The 15,968-nt window shown below is 35.4% G+C and overlaps 1 protein-coding gene across 1 annotated transcript in view; it reads right to left on the bottom strand.

The window, feature by feature from the left end:
* Positions 1-15,968, bottom strand: part of LOC137038608 (transmembrane protein 132C) — a 61,232-nt gene that overhangs the window by 21,608 nt on the left and 23,656 nt on the right. The window contains exons 3-5 of the mRNA XM_067413316.1: positions 15,296-15,433; positions 9,309-9,498; positions 672-815 (exon numbers count right to left, since the gene is read on the bottom strand). Of these exons, the coding sequence (XP_067269417.1) occupies positions 672-815; positions 9,309-9,498; positions 15,296-15,433 (472 nt within the window). The remainder of the gene's footprint in view (positions 1-671; positions 816-9,308; positions 9,499-15,295; positions 15,434-15,968) is intronic.

Below are 15,968 nucleotides of genomic sequence, written 5' to 3'. Positions count from 1 at the left end.
ATCAAAGCAGTCCATATGTGACGTCAGTTAGTTCATTAGAATCTCTTGAAGCATCGAAAATACATTTTGGTCCAAAAATAACAAAAACTACGACTTTATTCAGCATTGTCTTCTCTTCCATGTTTGTTTTCAAACCTCAAATAAAGATTCAAACGGTCATGAATCAGCGGATTGATTTATGATTCGGATCGCCAATGTCACGTGATTTTGACAGTTTGACACGAGATTCCAAATCATGAATCAATAATCTGATTCATGACCTTTTGAGACATTTTTTGAGTAATTTATGAATCTATGAAATAATATATCACAAAAATGATGGCAAACAATTGAATAAGGTTTTCTTTTCAATAATTTAATTAGGACTTTTTAATGAGGACTTTCTTCATTTTGATATCAGAATTGATCATTTTGACTTCATGCGCTCAAATGAAATGTAATTAAAACATGCGCATTATAGGGGAGGTGCATTCAAGTCATTATATTAATTGAATATTTAATGTCTTTTTGAATAAATTAATAGATCTGGTCAAAAAATTATCATCATGTCTCACACACAAAGAGAAGGAACATTTAATATTATCTTTGATATGACTTTCAGTAGACTTCACGGCAGCTGTAAGCTGAGATAAAGTAAAAAATGAACATAAAATACAGGATAATGACTGTACCTTAAGAACATCTTCATCTGTGGAGCTGCAGTCAGCGAAGTCAGAGACATCCGTTACAGAACCATCCTGTTCCACAGCAATGGTCCGAACAGCCACCGTAACCCTCTTACCAGTCAGCACGGCAGTGTTCAACAGCTCTGTGTCCTACACAGGGAACAGAGATCAAAGTTCAATTTTGGACTCTGATACTGAGCTAAGCTTCAACTTTAGCAGTGGAGGTCAGAACCACAAATAAAGGCCAGAGATTTAACAAGGTACGATAACACTATGCAATCTAGTGATGAATTTAATGTCAGAATATCACTGCCTTACAGGTAAAAAAATAATATGTTCAGGGACACAAAGGCGGATTTTATGTTGGAATGGACTGTCAATCTATTTGGATTATCTGGGCCAGAGATGCATTACCTGAACTGATACAACTTTATGTAATCAAAGTAATGTTTGATGAGAAGTGAATAGAAAAAACGGATTATGTTATGGGTCAAAACCCCCATTTCTCCATATTGACTACATTGAATGGGAAGCACCAGCTTAGAAGAGCTAACCTTTGAACGTTAAAGAATCTGACAGATGCAAAATGCCTGCTCACATAAATGAAACAGGTTTTCAGGAAACAAAGGTCACTTAATTTATATATATGCAATGCATTAAAAATAAGCATATCAATTTTCCTTTACTAAAAGTGAAAACAAGGATTTGCCATTACCATTAGTTGATCAAACAGCTCAGTTTTTTTTATACAAACTAAAATACTTTGATCTTATCCAGTATAATACACTCTAAATATCCTCGCCCTCTAAAACAATAGCAATAGCAAGGTGCAAATCATGGATTTCCCAGGCTGTGGAAATATATATATATATATATATATATATATATATATATATATATATATATATATATATATATATATATATATATATATATATATATATATATATATATATATATATATATAAAATCAAATATATATATACATATACAGTACAGGCCAAAAGCTTGGACACATTACTATTTGTAATGTTTTTTAAAAAAAGTTTCTTCTGCTTATCAAGTCTGCATTTATTTGATCAAAAATACAGAAAAAAATGTAATATTGTGATATATTATTACAATTTAAAATAATTAGTTTTCAATTTATTATACTTTAAATTATGATTTATTTCTGTGATGCAAAGCTGAATTTTCAGGATCATTCCTCCAGTCTTCAGTGTCACATGATCCTTCAGAAATCATTCTAATATGATGATTCATTATCAAAGTTGGAGACAGTTCTGCTGCTTAACATTTTTTTTTTAAACCTGTGATACTTTTTAATAATACTTTGATGAATAAAAAGTAAAAAAAAAAAAAAAAAAAAAGAAGCAAATGTTTTAAAAATATACATCTTTTGTAACAACAATATACAATACTGGTCAGTAATTTGGGGTCAGTCTTTTTTCTTTTCTTTTTTTTTCATAATAAATCTTTTATTCAGCAAGGATGTGTTAAATTGTATTCAGCAAGGATGTGTTAAATTGATAAACATTGATAGTAAAGGAGATTTATATTATTTGAAAATATGTTTTTATTTTTAATAAATGCAGTTCTTTTGAACCTTTTATTCATCAAATATATTAGGCAGCAGAACTGTTTCCAACACTCATAATAAATCATCATATTAGAATGATTTCTGAAGGATCATGTGACACTGAAGACTGGAGGAATGATACTGAAAATTCAGATTTGCATCACAGAAATAAATGATAATTTGAAGTATAATAAACTGAAAACCAAATATTTTTAATTGTAATAATATATCACTATATATATTTTTAAAAATCAGTATTTTTGATCAAATAAATGCAGGTTTGATGAGCAGAAGAAACTTCTTTTAAAAACATTACAAATAGTAATGTGTCCAAACTTTTGACCTGTACTGTAAATATAAATTTGGATAAGCATTTCATGAGTTCTTTAATTTCAAGAGCTTTCCAAAAACAAGAGTACAGTATACTTCAAGTTCTTACTAAGCAAACTTAAGTAAAGTTATTTTCAAGTATAATTTATGTAGTATACTAATATATACTAGTATACTAATATCACTAGTATAATAATATACTAATATACTAGTATATTAATATCACTAGTATACTAATATACTAATATACTAGTATACTAATATCACTGTAGTAGTATACTTGTAAATTTACCGTTGGGATTAAATTGGCACACATAGCTCATACATATATAAACTTAAGTGTACTTTAAGTGTAAAAGTACACAAGAAGCATTTTTTTGTTGTAAAGTTTTAACACTTTAGTATGGGGAACACATTCATGATTAACTACAATTTTTGACCTCAATAAACTCCTAGTTTATGCCAAATATGTAATTTTACTGCATATTAATAGTTAGTAAAGTTAGTTTTTGTAGTGTTTGAATTTAGCTATTGGGTAGGATTAAGGAATGTAGAATATGGTCATGCAGAATAAGGCATTAATATGTGCTTTATAAGTACTATCTATCTCTATAAGTACATCAAATGTAGACTGAACGTATACGCTTTACAAAAGTATACTAATAGCACTCTAGAATTAACTTTTTTTTTCTAAGGGATCTGGCAAACATATTAGTAGTTTTTGGCCTATCTCAGTCCTGTGCTGTTTTCAGATTTCTGGGACGGTGTCCAGTTGTATATTAGAGCTGCTACAGGAAATCTGATTGATTATGCCTAAATCTGCTCATGTTTGGACACAAACCAAAGGTCAACATGATCGGTCTTGCAGATGAAGCTTGTCGCATTTACAAGCTCTGTCACAGCGCCAAGCCCCTGGTACCCTGCTGGATCAATTCTGTCTTTCAAAATGCCAGTGAAAAAGTCATGAAGATGACTTTTTAGTTAAATAAAACCAAAAACCGAGGGTAACGCAGAGAAGACTCCCTCACACGTCCCGGTTCCTTGGTTAAAAAGGCAAATTTCTCGTGATTTACAAATAGTTTGAACAAATAGTTAGAAACATTTGAGATATTCTAAGAACTCAACTGAACAAAATGTGAAAAACTGGCCAAGTGTTTTTGGATATTTTACTGGAAAAAAAGTTATATAGTGCACATTTAAGTGTACTTAAAGAGTACACTTTAATTAGGGTGACCAAACATCCTGTTTTCCCAGGACATGTCCTGTTTTTAAATCCTGTCCTAGCCCTAATATAACAATTTTCTATCCATAAAGAGGGGGCATATAAATGTATTGAAATTAATAAGGAATCTTTGAGTAAACCTTGAGTATCATTTAAGTATCTCATTGACCTGAGTGTCCTGGTTTTCGGTAATCAAAATATGGTCACCCAACTTTGATTGCTTTCTTAACAAACGTTTGTTAATATACTTAAGTACACATATATTTTTTTATATATGACATTAAAGTATATTTTAGTTTACCATAGATGTCATTCAGTACATTTAAGGACATTAAAGGAACACAAACTTAATTATGAAATTACAAATAAAGATTAACTTAATTCCAATTTAACTGAAGTTCTCTAAACCGAATTTAGATTTATGCATTTAGCAGATGCTTTTATCCAAAGCGACTTACAACTCAGGAGTACAGGAAGCGATCTGTCAAGAAGAGGCAAAGAAACGCATAAAGTGCCCTAAATACCAAGATTTGTATACTACTCAGAGAAGCAAAAACCAGAAAAAGGAAAGAGAAAAAGAAAAATAGAGGAGGAAGAGTTTAGAGGTTAGAAGTTATATCTTTTTTTATGAGAAGATTAAGTGCTCATGGAAGAGATGAGTTTTTACCTGTCTTTTGAATAAAGCGAGTGATTCTGTCGTGCGTATGGAGGACGGAAGATCATTCCACCAACCAGGAACAATGAATGAAACATTTCTGAAGAGGGATTTCATGCCTCTCTGTGATGGTAATTGCATTTAATATAAATTTTTATTATAATTAGGGCTGGACAATAATTCAATATCAATATATATCGCGATATAATTTTTTTCAATAACGGTGATATGATTTTTAAACACATTTCCGATATTTCGATATGACTGACGTTCAGGGCGCATGCCATCAGAAAGAGCAGAACACGATTGGCTTCTTGCGTGATGACGTAGGCCTACACCACGGACACGCAGTCAGTGCTCAGCAGTAGTAGGCTGATAGATCCAACGCGGCACGTTTTAGCTACAAAGAGAGTTTCCCTGACCGCAACACAAATGTGACTGAACGAGCTTCCACAAGTAAGGAGAAATAAATAGTTGATAAGAGAAGAAAGACTAACTTTCTTTAGTGGCGTGGAAGTGGTTCGTCTATCTAAAGCACTATTCGCACGGGATTAGTATTATCTAGGGACCTCTGTGATTTAGAAATGACTCCTCCACATCTGAGTTTTGCGTGGCGCATTCGCACGGGATAAGCAAAGCCTGTGATTTTACTCGAATTTACTGACTTCTCCCGGATATGATGTTCGTTATAGATAGCTGTATGAAATCATAAACAGGCATCGATATCGTTTTGATTATTTTACAGTAGCCTAATAAATAAATATAATTTCGTTCAGTTAGCGAACAGACGCCATGAACTGATCTCAGACCAGCGGCAGGAATCAGATTTCATTTATCACGAGTAGGAAGCTGACAATATAGCCTACGGCGGAAGATTCAGTTTCAAAACTAAATGTAAAAGCGCCTATTTAAACAAGATTGTCATTGTACTATACTGTTCTGTTATGTTTTTCATTCAGAACAGTATTGATGTTAATATTAAACACACCATTCAATCAGATTACTCTCAAATTGATACTCATTCTAAAGTGAAAGTATAATCCGCGTGGGCGCGGCTGCACGGGAATTAACGGTGCGCATTATGAATGCAGACTTTATTCTTCGTGAAAGATAAAGATAGAAATGCTCACAGGGAGAAAAAAAGCTTGCAAAAAGTATAATCCGCCTAATCCTGGCCAAATCACAGAGATGTCGATTCGCACGGGACTAATGTTATTACAGGACCTCGGTGTTCGGCGAAATATGGTAGGTATTTATTACAAATCACCAGAGGTCCCCAGATAATACGAATCCCGTGCGAATGGGGCTGATATTAAACTTGTGCCGGAGAGGTGCCGACTAGGGGTGTAACAATACTTCGACATAGATGCATCAATCTAATGTCTAACAATACGATGCCAAGCGTTACAAATAATCCATGTAGACTATTTATGTAAGAGGCAAGTGGCACATTTGTTTTAATACTTTCCACATTTGCACACAATGTCATGTATTAACACCAATGCGTTCATTCTCGTTTAAATTACCTTTCAAAGCTTGTGAAAGACGGTCAGACATGGCTTCACGAAAATGTATCATTTTCTCCTGTTTAAAGCCTTGCAAAAAGCAGCGTGCACTCATCTCAAGCAAAGCACAAATAGGCCACTGAATTGAGTCTTATTTTATTTATTTTTTTTGTGGATCAGTAGATAAAGGTATAGTTTTGCATAAAAGGAGAATATAGCGCTATGAATCGTTCTTCACTGAAATTTAAAACTTAAAAGAAAATGCTCAATAAACTGCGTCTGCGAAGTGAGAGTCTTGTTTATTTGAAGGTGATTTCACATTTCTTGTTCGTATAAAGGCTAAATACAAATAAAGGTGAACATTAATTTATTTGTACCGTTTTTATTTCTAAAATATTATATAGTTTTATAGGAGGAGGTTTCATAGACTTGGCAAATTAATTTGTCAGAAGTTTGTAGGTACAGAAATCCTTTGTGGCAGTTCTTGGTAGTTTTTCTAAAGCTTTTATATAGTTCATATCGATATCGGAATTATATCGTATCGACCAAAATTAAGAAATATATCGTGATATAAATTTTGGCCATATCGTCCAGCCCTAATTATAATACACTTTCATTTTCAATAGAATGAATAATGCAAATATTACAGAAGTACCAATATAATAGTTTCATTATTTAGATCAGTTATAAATAATTAGTGTTGATTCAGTTCTGTTCAATAATTGTTTATTCATTATGAACAGGGTTTAAAATTAACACCCGTCAACCCGCCAAATGTGGGTAAAAATCAATTGTGGACCCACCACACCTAATTTTTACATACTGTCAAGTCACTAAACAATTTGGTGCGTTACTTATTATGTTTACTCACTTTGCTGGGGAAGTTCTTGTAAGCCAAATCTGCTCAGATTTAGCACAAATAATAAATTTGTGAGTCATCATGATATTTTAAATACAGCGTATTGTGCATAATCTCGTCATATCTGGCTTACCTAAACAGACATGCAACTAGACAACAAATAACGTAACGCTTGTTAATTTGCAATGAAACTATAACGAATATTAAAAATAATAATAATAATGTGGTGAATCTGGCGATACTTGAAAAACAGCACAATCTAACTGCTACAGAGGACTCTGACATTTGAGCATTTGTTTAACAGAAAAGACATTGTTATTTTCCAACATCTTATAATTTTAGCAGACCCTGGCTTATCCAGAGAAAACAGGTTTGTTTTGTTGTACATGGGGTTTAATGTTCTTTGTACTGATCTGTAAAATTACAGAGCAAAGTCAGCGCATGCTGAGGCACACAGTGTGCAGAAGTCGACAACTAAGTCAATAGCTACAGACCTCCAAATGTTGTGTGGCCAACAGATTAGCTCAAGAACAGTTTGTAGAGATCTTCATGGAATGGGTTTCCATGGCAGACCAGCAGCATGCAAGCCTTATTTCACTGCAAAGCGTGCAATGCAAAGCATCTGGGTTTGGCTATTGCCAGGATAATGATTCTTGCCTGACTGCATTGTGCCAAGTGTAAATTTTGATGGAGGGGGGATTATGGTGTGGGGTTGTTTTTTATTATTTGGGCTTGGCTCCATCCAGTGAAAAGAACTCTTAATGCTTCAGTATACCAAGACATTTGGAAAATTGTATGCTCTAGGGCTGTCAACGAATATTCTAAATTTGAATATATATTCGAATAGTTTTTAAAAAAAACGAATTTCGAAGGTGAAAATTAATATAAAAAATAAAAAAAAGGCGGAAAAAATCCCCCGCCGCGGTAGTAGAGGCGTGGCTGTCTGCTTTGCGAGTGAGCGCGTGCATAGGGGTTCAGGGACAGGTCACAGGAGCACTGTCACCGCTGAAAGTCTTGCAGGGAAGATGGCAGAAAGTGTAGAGCCCAACTCGACCGCAGAAGAGAAAGAGATTTTAACTCCATAATCTAAAAAGCCATGTCTGGAAGTACTTTGGATTTTGTTCGGTAGGAGGTAAAATTGTTGAGCCGCGAGATAGTTATATGCAGGCTATGTAAGATACAGTTAGCATACCATGCCTCATTTTATTTAACGTTAAACAGAAACATTACTAAAATGTAAGCTACTGTACTGACTGAAGAGATATTGCATGAATAAAGGATACATGCACTGCTTCCACTGGTGTGATTATATACCATGTCAGTGAAAAGTTCCATGTTTACCACACCACAGCTCGCTCGGAGCGCTCAGTATGCTGTAAAACTTCAATTAAAATTAATAATATTTGTTTCAATAACTGAATGAAGCCTACAATTTAAGGTTGGGACAAGAGTCGCAACCTTAAATTGCTTGCACAAAACTCTTGATCAGCACTAAAAAGTTTGTTCATTTAAACCGTTATCCGCAGTGAGCGCGAGAGAGAGGTCTGCGCTCTGTGGTCTTGGCCATTAGTTAATTTATATATAATTATTATATAATTTATAATAACAATCTCCTTGTTTTTGTGTAAGTAATGTGTTGTCAAATATGTATAAACTTAAATAGACTAGCTATACAAGTAGTTATGTCTCTTTGTATTAATCTGTCCTGTTATTGACGTAATGCGCGTCATTGACAAAATGCGCGCCCAGATGTTTGAATAGTTCGAATATTCGTATTTGTTTTAGAGGGAATATTCGAACGTCATTTTTGAGCAATTTTGACAGCCCTAGTATGCTCCCAACTTTGTGGGAACACTTTGGGGTGGACCCCTTCCTGTTCCAACATGTCTGCGCACCAGTTCACAAAGCAAGGTCCATAAAGACATGGTTAAGCAAGTTTGATGTGGTAACTTGACTGGCCTGCACAGAGTCCTGACCCCCCCCCCCTGATAGAACACCTCTGGGATGCATTACAGCGGAGACTGTGAGCCAGGCCTTCTCGTCCAACATCAGAGCCTGATCTCACAAATGCACTTCAAGAAGAATGGTCAAAAATTCCCATACACACACTCCTAAACCTTGCAGAAAAACTTCCAGCAGAGTTGAAGCTGTTATAGCTGCAAAGGGTGGGCCAACTCCATATTAAACCCGACAGATTAAGAATGGGATGTCATTAAAATTAAGTAAAGGCATGCGTCCCAAAACTTTTGACAATATAGTGTATATCAATTCCAATTAATATTAAATGTCCCCAGCTAAGCAATCCCAAGGCAACAGTGGTATCAGGTAACAAATGGAGAAAAAAATTTAAATAAAAAAGTGGAGCTAAAGTGTACCTTTCTTTCTTTCTTTCTTTCTTTCTTTCTTTCTTTCTTTCTTTCTTTCTTTCTTTCTTTCTTTCTTTCTTTCTATGGGAAATATCAGTGAAGACTTAAAGAAATAATAATCACCTACCATAACTAGAGGAGCCAGGCCTACAAAGTCCCTCTGAGTGGTGTAGATCCTCATGGTGCCTTCAGAAGCCCCCATCATTTTGACTTCATCAGGAATAGTCAACTCCCACTTAATCACCTGAATCTCTGATTGGCTGCTAACATCCTCCACTTCAAAATCCATCTGAAGAACAGCTTGGAGTTTGCTTACTCTGAAAGAGAACATGCCATTAAGCACCTGCCATATACAGTAAATCCTCTTAATCTTTTGAGATCAAATTGATCACGAAATGCATTTGCAAGTCACTCTGTTTGATTTTAAATAATTGAGTGAAACTATTGACAAAGTCAATACTTGTTTATTGATCATACCATGGTTTCCATTCACAACCAATTACGCTTGAATAATCTGACATTTATGAGTGAAACAGGATATTCCACATACATAATGTAGGGCAGGATAAGAATTTGCTCATCAGGAATTGTTCATCAAGAGAGTGGTAAAAAAATAGGGTAACTTTAATTTCATGTTGACTTTAAAAGATAAATGGCATATGGTATCAATCTTTCCACGATCAGCAAGCCATATCATTTTAAACTCTTAGTAGTGCAATCCCATCAATGCCTTGCATAATGCTTTCAATAGGACACGGGATCACCCCTAATCTGATGCATCTGTTTCAAATCTTAGCTTTAAAATGCACAGCTATCAAGCTCTAGGGATGAACCAAAGAGTTCCAATGGCTATTTTGTGTGAACAGCACATTTGTTTATAAATGCATGCATGGATTTGTAGCCCAAAAGGCAACTGTTTCAAAAAGTGGTATTGGAACTGAAGTTACTTTTTAAGAAATCCCTGATATCATAATCCAAGGATCCAGTGGCAAGTGGGACCGCCATGTGTTTCACAGGACCATGATACATGACGGATGAAACGGAGTAAAACAAACAACAGGTACATTGGGTACTGATTAGCGAATGACAGCCAATTTCATTCAACAAACCAATTATTTATAGAAACAGAATTATCTATTACTATTCTTCACACTTATTAGTCGGTCTGAGAGAAGAGGATGCAGGGGATAGGGCTAGATGGAGGCAGATGATTTGCTGTGGCGACCCCTGAAGGGAACAGCCGGAAGGAAAAGAAGAAGACACTTATTCATTCTTATTCTTATGTTTAAATCACTATCTTTGACTGGAAAGGGGTTAAGGCAGGATATTGCAATATTAATCCTTTTGTTAATGCTTGAATATGGATGCCTACCATAGGTTTTTTTTGTTACACATCAAGTAGTGTATCCAAAATAAAAACAGATTACTGATGGATATACCTCAGCAGCAATATTGGAGAGAGATTTTGGGTATTCTTTATTCAGAAATCACTTTCACCTCCTTAAAACTCTTAAAGTGCTTATTTGGATTACAAATACTTTTTAAAAAATCCCCATATATTGTGCTAACATTAGGTGACTGCGGGCTTGAGCATATTATGGATTAGTTCTAAGTTATGATTTGTTCCGTTCTTGTGAATTTGATTTTAATCCTTAATCATAAAATCATAAATAAGGGCAGTGACATTCTCTCAAAAAGACATAGGTAATAAAGGCTTTTACCGAGCTGTCTTAAAGGTCCCGTTCTTCGCGTGTTTTCAAAGATTTGATTGTGTTTACAGTGTGCAATATAACATGAGTTCATGTTTCGTGTATAAAAACACAGTATTTTTCACACAGTTTACACACACTAAAACGGCCTGATGATTTCCTTGTACTATGAAGTACCTCCTTCAGAAATACGTAACGAGTTCTGATTGGGCCAGCGCTTCCTGTGTTGTGATTGGACAGCAGCTTAGCGCACTTTGCCCGGAAAGGTCCCACCTCTTACCATAACGGGGAGATGCAAGCGCTGAATGCACTGAATGAAACCACGCCCCCTATTTTGCGTGTTCTTGTGGGCGGAGGGTTAGTCAACAAACGGTTCTAGTGACGTCATTTCTGAAGGAAGTGTAGGGGTGTAGTCCAAACCGGCCGTTAACTGTAGGCTTTGAACTTTGAGCTTTATAATTTTACAGGTATTATTTATGCTCTAACAGCAACATTACACACTAACTTAAGTTTGAAAGATGGAATCGCGAAGAGCGGGACCTTTAAAACAAGTAAAATGTGGTTGTGAAAAACATTCTTAAAACAAGTTTTTAGATAATCTAATTTGAATAGTTTAATTTGCAAATAGTTTTATGCAATCATTTAAAAAGTTTATGCTTAAAGCAAAAAATGATTGCCAAGCATGATGAGGGCTGGTTAAATATTCATAGTTAATTCTAAAAAAAGTTATTGTCTTAACTATATAGTTCATATGAAAATTCTGTCATCATTTACTCATCCTAAATATTATTCCAAACATGCAGGGCCGTACCCACCATTGAGGTCCCCGAGGTCCGGACCTCGGTATTTCTCCGAGGTGTACATAATAGAAGTTGCACAATAATAGCCTATTAAGGCGGCGTGTACAAACAGGTGTTCTCGCCTCGCCCGGCGTATGTTTTCAATTGTTTCCAATGGATGCGCCGCACTTTTCAATAGCGCCAACAGCTGCTAGGTTTTGTCCATTTTTACGCGTTGAGCATCCACAGTTCAACTTTGGGTGAACATCAATGTCCAATCACAGTGGAGGAGAGGCGGGACAAATGCCACAACCACCAACCGGCGCTTCGAACAACGACTGATGTTTGACATCACAACACCGCGAGAGCGCTTAATAATCAGGGACAGGGATGCAAACTAATAACGTTTTCTTGACCTGGTTTTCTTGGAAGCCTTCAGTAAATTTACATTTACAACTTTGTTTTTACCAATACAGACGAAAATGAAATGACTACTTCAAACAAAGCTCAGCTTTGAAACGAGAAAAGAAGGGAAAAAAGAAAGAGAGAAGATGATGGCGATGAGAGAGAAAGAGCAGGTAGCCCACTGTGCTCCGAATAGAAAAAGCATTAGCCTACAATATATTCCTAATTGCTACACATATGATTCTTGTCTGTGAAATCCAGGCTAAAGTCTAATAATCTAATATTGAGATTAAAGGAGCATCAAATTGTGATTTCACTCATTGGTTATATTTTCACATTGATTTCTATCTTTGACATGATCTTACTCATTCAACATTATCAAGGTTATATGTTCAAATAATGTTCTTTACATAATGTAAATCACAAAAATGTACTTTAGCTAGGTTTTCAAAGATGGAGTCACACATATGTCGTCTTTGGCTCAATTTAACAACAAAACTGAATTTCTGATTTTCTAATTTGGAGTCTAATTTTTTTTGCAACATTTAACCAGATTCTCATTTATAAAAATCTGTTGTCTTCTTAAAATAATTTATACTGCTCACTGACATGGTTTTAAAGCTACAGTTAGCTGATTCTTTGATTTTCTTATGTCTTAAAATGCATATGTAAAGGAGGGAAATGTTTTTTTTTAAACCCTCCAAAATTCATATTTGGACCTCGGTATTTAGAAAATCCTGGGTACGGCCCTGCAAACATGTATGCTTTTTTTCTTTCGTGGAACATATATTTTTACTTATATATATTGAACCAGTTTAAAATAAAAAATCAGTGTACTGTGGCTTTAAGAGATGTTGCATCCAGCTGCAGTTTTCTTTTTCTCCAATGCGCTCTTAACACCAGCATCCCAACATTGCTCTATTTAACCCCCCCTAAAAATCTGAGATTAACTTAGATTTAGAAGTCTTAAAAATCTTGATTATTTGACAATGTTTGCTGACAGCAGCAGCTGTAGTGTGCTATCTGAGGCTACATTAAATCCTCAACTTTGCAGTTGTTGAAAATCTGTAAAGTTTGTTACATTAAGTATTATCCTTCCCTCAAAAACATGGCGGACCATGGTGGCCTTAGAGTGATGATTAAGCATAAAGCTCTACGATGCGTGTACTTCCTATATATATATATATATGCACTGGGATAAAAGACACATTTGACTTTATTCTCTTTCAAACCACTAGATAGTAGAACTGCTCAGCCCTTTTCTTTCCAACTGCTTTTTATGATGCATGTGAAAATTTGGCTGATCCTTGATCTTTGAATGATACAAAAGTTTTACAACAACATAAATATTTAGATTTATCTTAATATGTAATTAATAATATAACAACTAATAACTATAATAACTTAACTAATAACTGATTAGTTCATCCTTAACTAATAACTTTTAAACGACTTGTAACAGAATATTATTATTATTATATTACAGACAGACGAACTGACAATGGCTTTCTTATTTAGGTTTAAATAGCTTAAAAGGTAATGTGGTGGATAAACATTCATAAACCGTTTTCTCATAACATGTTAAAGCCGCGATCGAAATACAGAACATCACACAAATATATAACATAACATTTTGATAAATAAACCTAAAAAAATACCTGCCTAGAGAGAAAAAGAACACTTTGAGTGCGTTTACATGTACGTTCTGAAGCCGATAGTGCCTAAAGCGGGTGAAGACGTACGTGAAGCTCAGCCTCGCGCGCCTCAGGATCTCACTCACACCGCCACCTGACGCGCACATTATATACACGCAAGCTCAATTTTGAATTGACTGACAGATGAGCTGCACGACAGCGCTCTGTGGTGCAGCAGGATTTTAAACAACTTCCTGAGTGGCCGCGGACAGGCGCTGAATGCTGCCCTCGGTTTGTGTACACTTATTGAACGTGTTCTAATTTTAAAGGCGCGGTGCGAAGCTCAGCGACCTTAAAGGGGTCGCACACCGATCAGCTCAGCTCAGCGCCACGACACGTCTTTAAAATATTGAGCACCCCCATATTGCCAAAATGGTATGATCCTCGTTTCATAACACCCGCAAAGATTCGACCGTGAGATCGGTGGTCGAATCAGGCTCCGCATATTGATGCATTGAATCTTCGACTATTCGGGGTCACCCCTAATTATTATAAAGTGTTTCAGACTTTGCTCTTAACCGTTATGAATCAGTGCATCGAATCAGCAGTTTGGATCGCCAAAGTCATGTGATTTCAGCAGTTTGACGGTTTGACACGAATCTAGGAATCAAGGACCCCCTTGAAAAAGAGATGGATCATCTCAAGGGGCTATCCTTAAATAAATAAATCGATACACTGATTCATAATGCTCCAAAGCTTCAGGAAGCAGTGTTTTGAAATAGTCCATTACTATGCACTATATAAGTTGTTATTTTGTTGTTGTTTTTTGTGCACAAAAACTATTCTCAACACTTCATAAAATGATTGTAGAACCACTGTAGTGAGACGGACTTTTTAACAAGTGCCTTTATGGGTCTTGAGAGAGGAAATTACATTGTGACCAATGTAGGCATTTCCAAGCCATCGGATTTCAACAAAAATATCTTAATTTGTGTCCGAAGATGAACAGAGGTCTTACGGGTGTCCAATGACATGAGGGTAAGTAATTAATGACAGAATTTCCATTTTTAGGTGAACTAACCCTTTAAGGCAAGGAATGCCACATCATCTAATGCTTAAACCAAAGGCTGAAATCCTAGAATCGTTCCTGCTGTCAACCATAAATAGTGAGAAGACTTCAGGTTAGGCTTTCACTAATAGGATTCTGACACCACTATACAACCCTGACCTTTGTACTTCCATCTAATACATGCATAGTAAACCTTACATGCAGAGCTCAGTGGTGAACATGTACGTGTGCAGTGAGAGCTGTTTCTCAGCTGCCATTCTCGGGCGTTTCTGTGATAAATTCACTTGAAATTGAAAGCATAAATTCAGAGAAAGTTATTTTAGTAAACAAATAAGGACTAATGAACCAATTACAGGAATCCACTTTGACCAATCTGCTTTAGCATGTAAACTCGCTGTTTCCATGGACAATACTTCCTGCCTGGCAATGTTTAATCAGAGGCACCGGTGAAAGTTAATCACAGTCTAATCATTTGATTAAAAGTAATTAATTAAATTTTTCTTCACAGACGCACTCACCTTTTCACGTTTGCATTTGGCTTTCTCTGACAGATTACTCCAACACTTCCATCTGGGCCTGTGTCTAGGGTAATGTCCCATAGTAGTGTGTTGGTAGGTGTTGCTGTACGGAAGGACACACCTTTTTTGACCATGGCTCTGTTAAGTGTAAAAAAAGAAAGATGGAAGGAATATATTGATTAGATTTGCCATAATATCACTTTAAGCCAATGAATTAGTTATGAATAGTTTGCAGAGTCTTTATTATTAAGAAAAATAGTGGTCATTATGGTCGTCTCATAGACTGTTAAGATAAATAAAGTTGAGTAAAAAAAGGAAAATTCAAACAATATACTGGTATACAACTGTGATAATGTGGTGTCCCCCAAGGTCTGATTCTGGGCCCTTTTTTTTGTTTAATTACATCGGTTACCACTGGTGTAATTAATCAATGTCCTTTTTCTCACTTAGACTATATGCACACAAATCAATTTACAAAATGATTTGCCTATCCTCCTCTGGATAAAGAATGAATGATTGTGGATTAGGATCTTTTTTTGTAGTTAACTAAAGAAAAGACTAAATGTTTCATAAATTAACACTTGTGCAAGTATAATCAAGAAATACTGGAAACTGATACACTGGAACTGAGGAGTTTAGAGTCCAGGGCAACACCTTGAACTCAAAGCCGTAA

The sequence above is a fragment of the Pseudorasbora parva genome, chromosome 13 (assembly GCF_024679245.1).
Source record: "Pseudorasbora parva isolate DD20220531a chromosome 13, ASM2467924v1, whole genome shotgun sequence".
NCBI classification, from domain to species: domain Eukaryota; kingdom Metazoa; phylum Chordata; class Actinopteri; order Cypriniformes; family Gobionidae; genus Pseudorasbora; species Pseudorasbora parva.
This window is presented reverse-complemented; position numbering and strand designations above follow the sequence as displayed.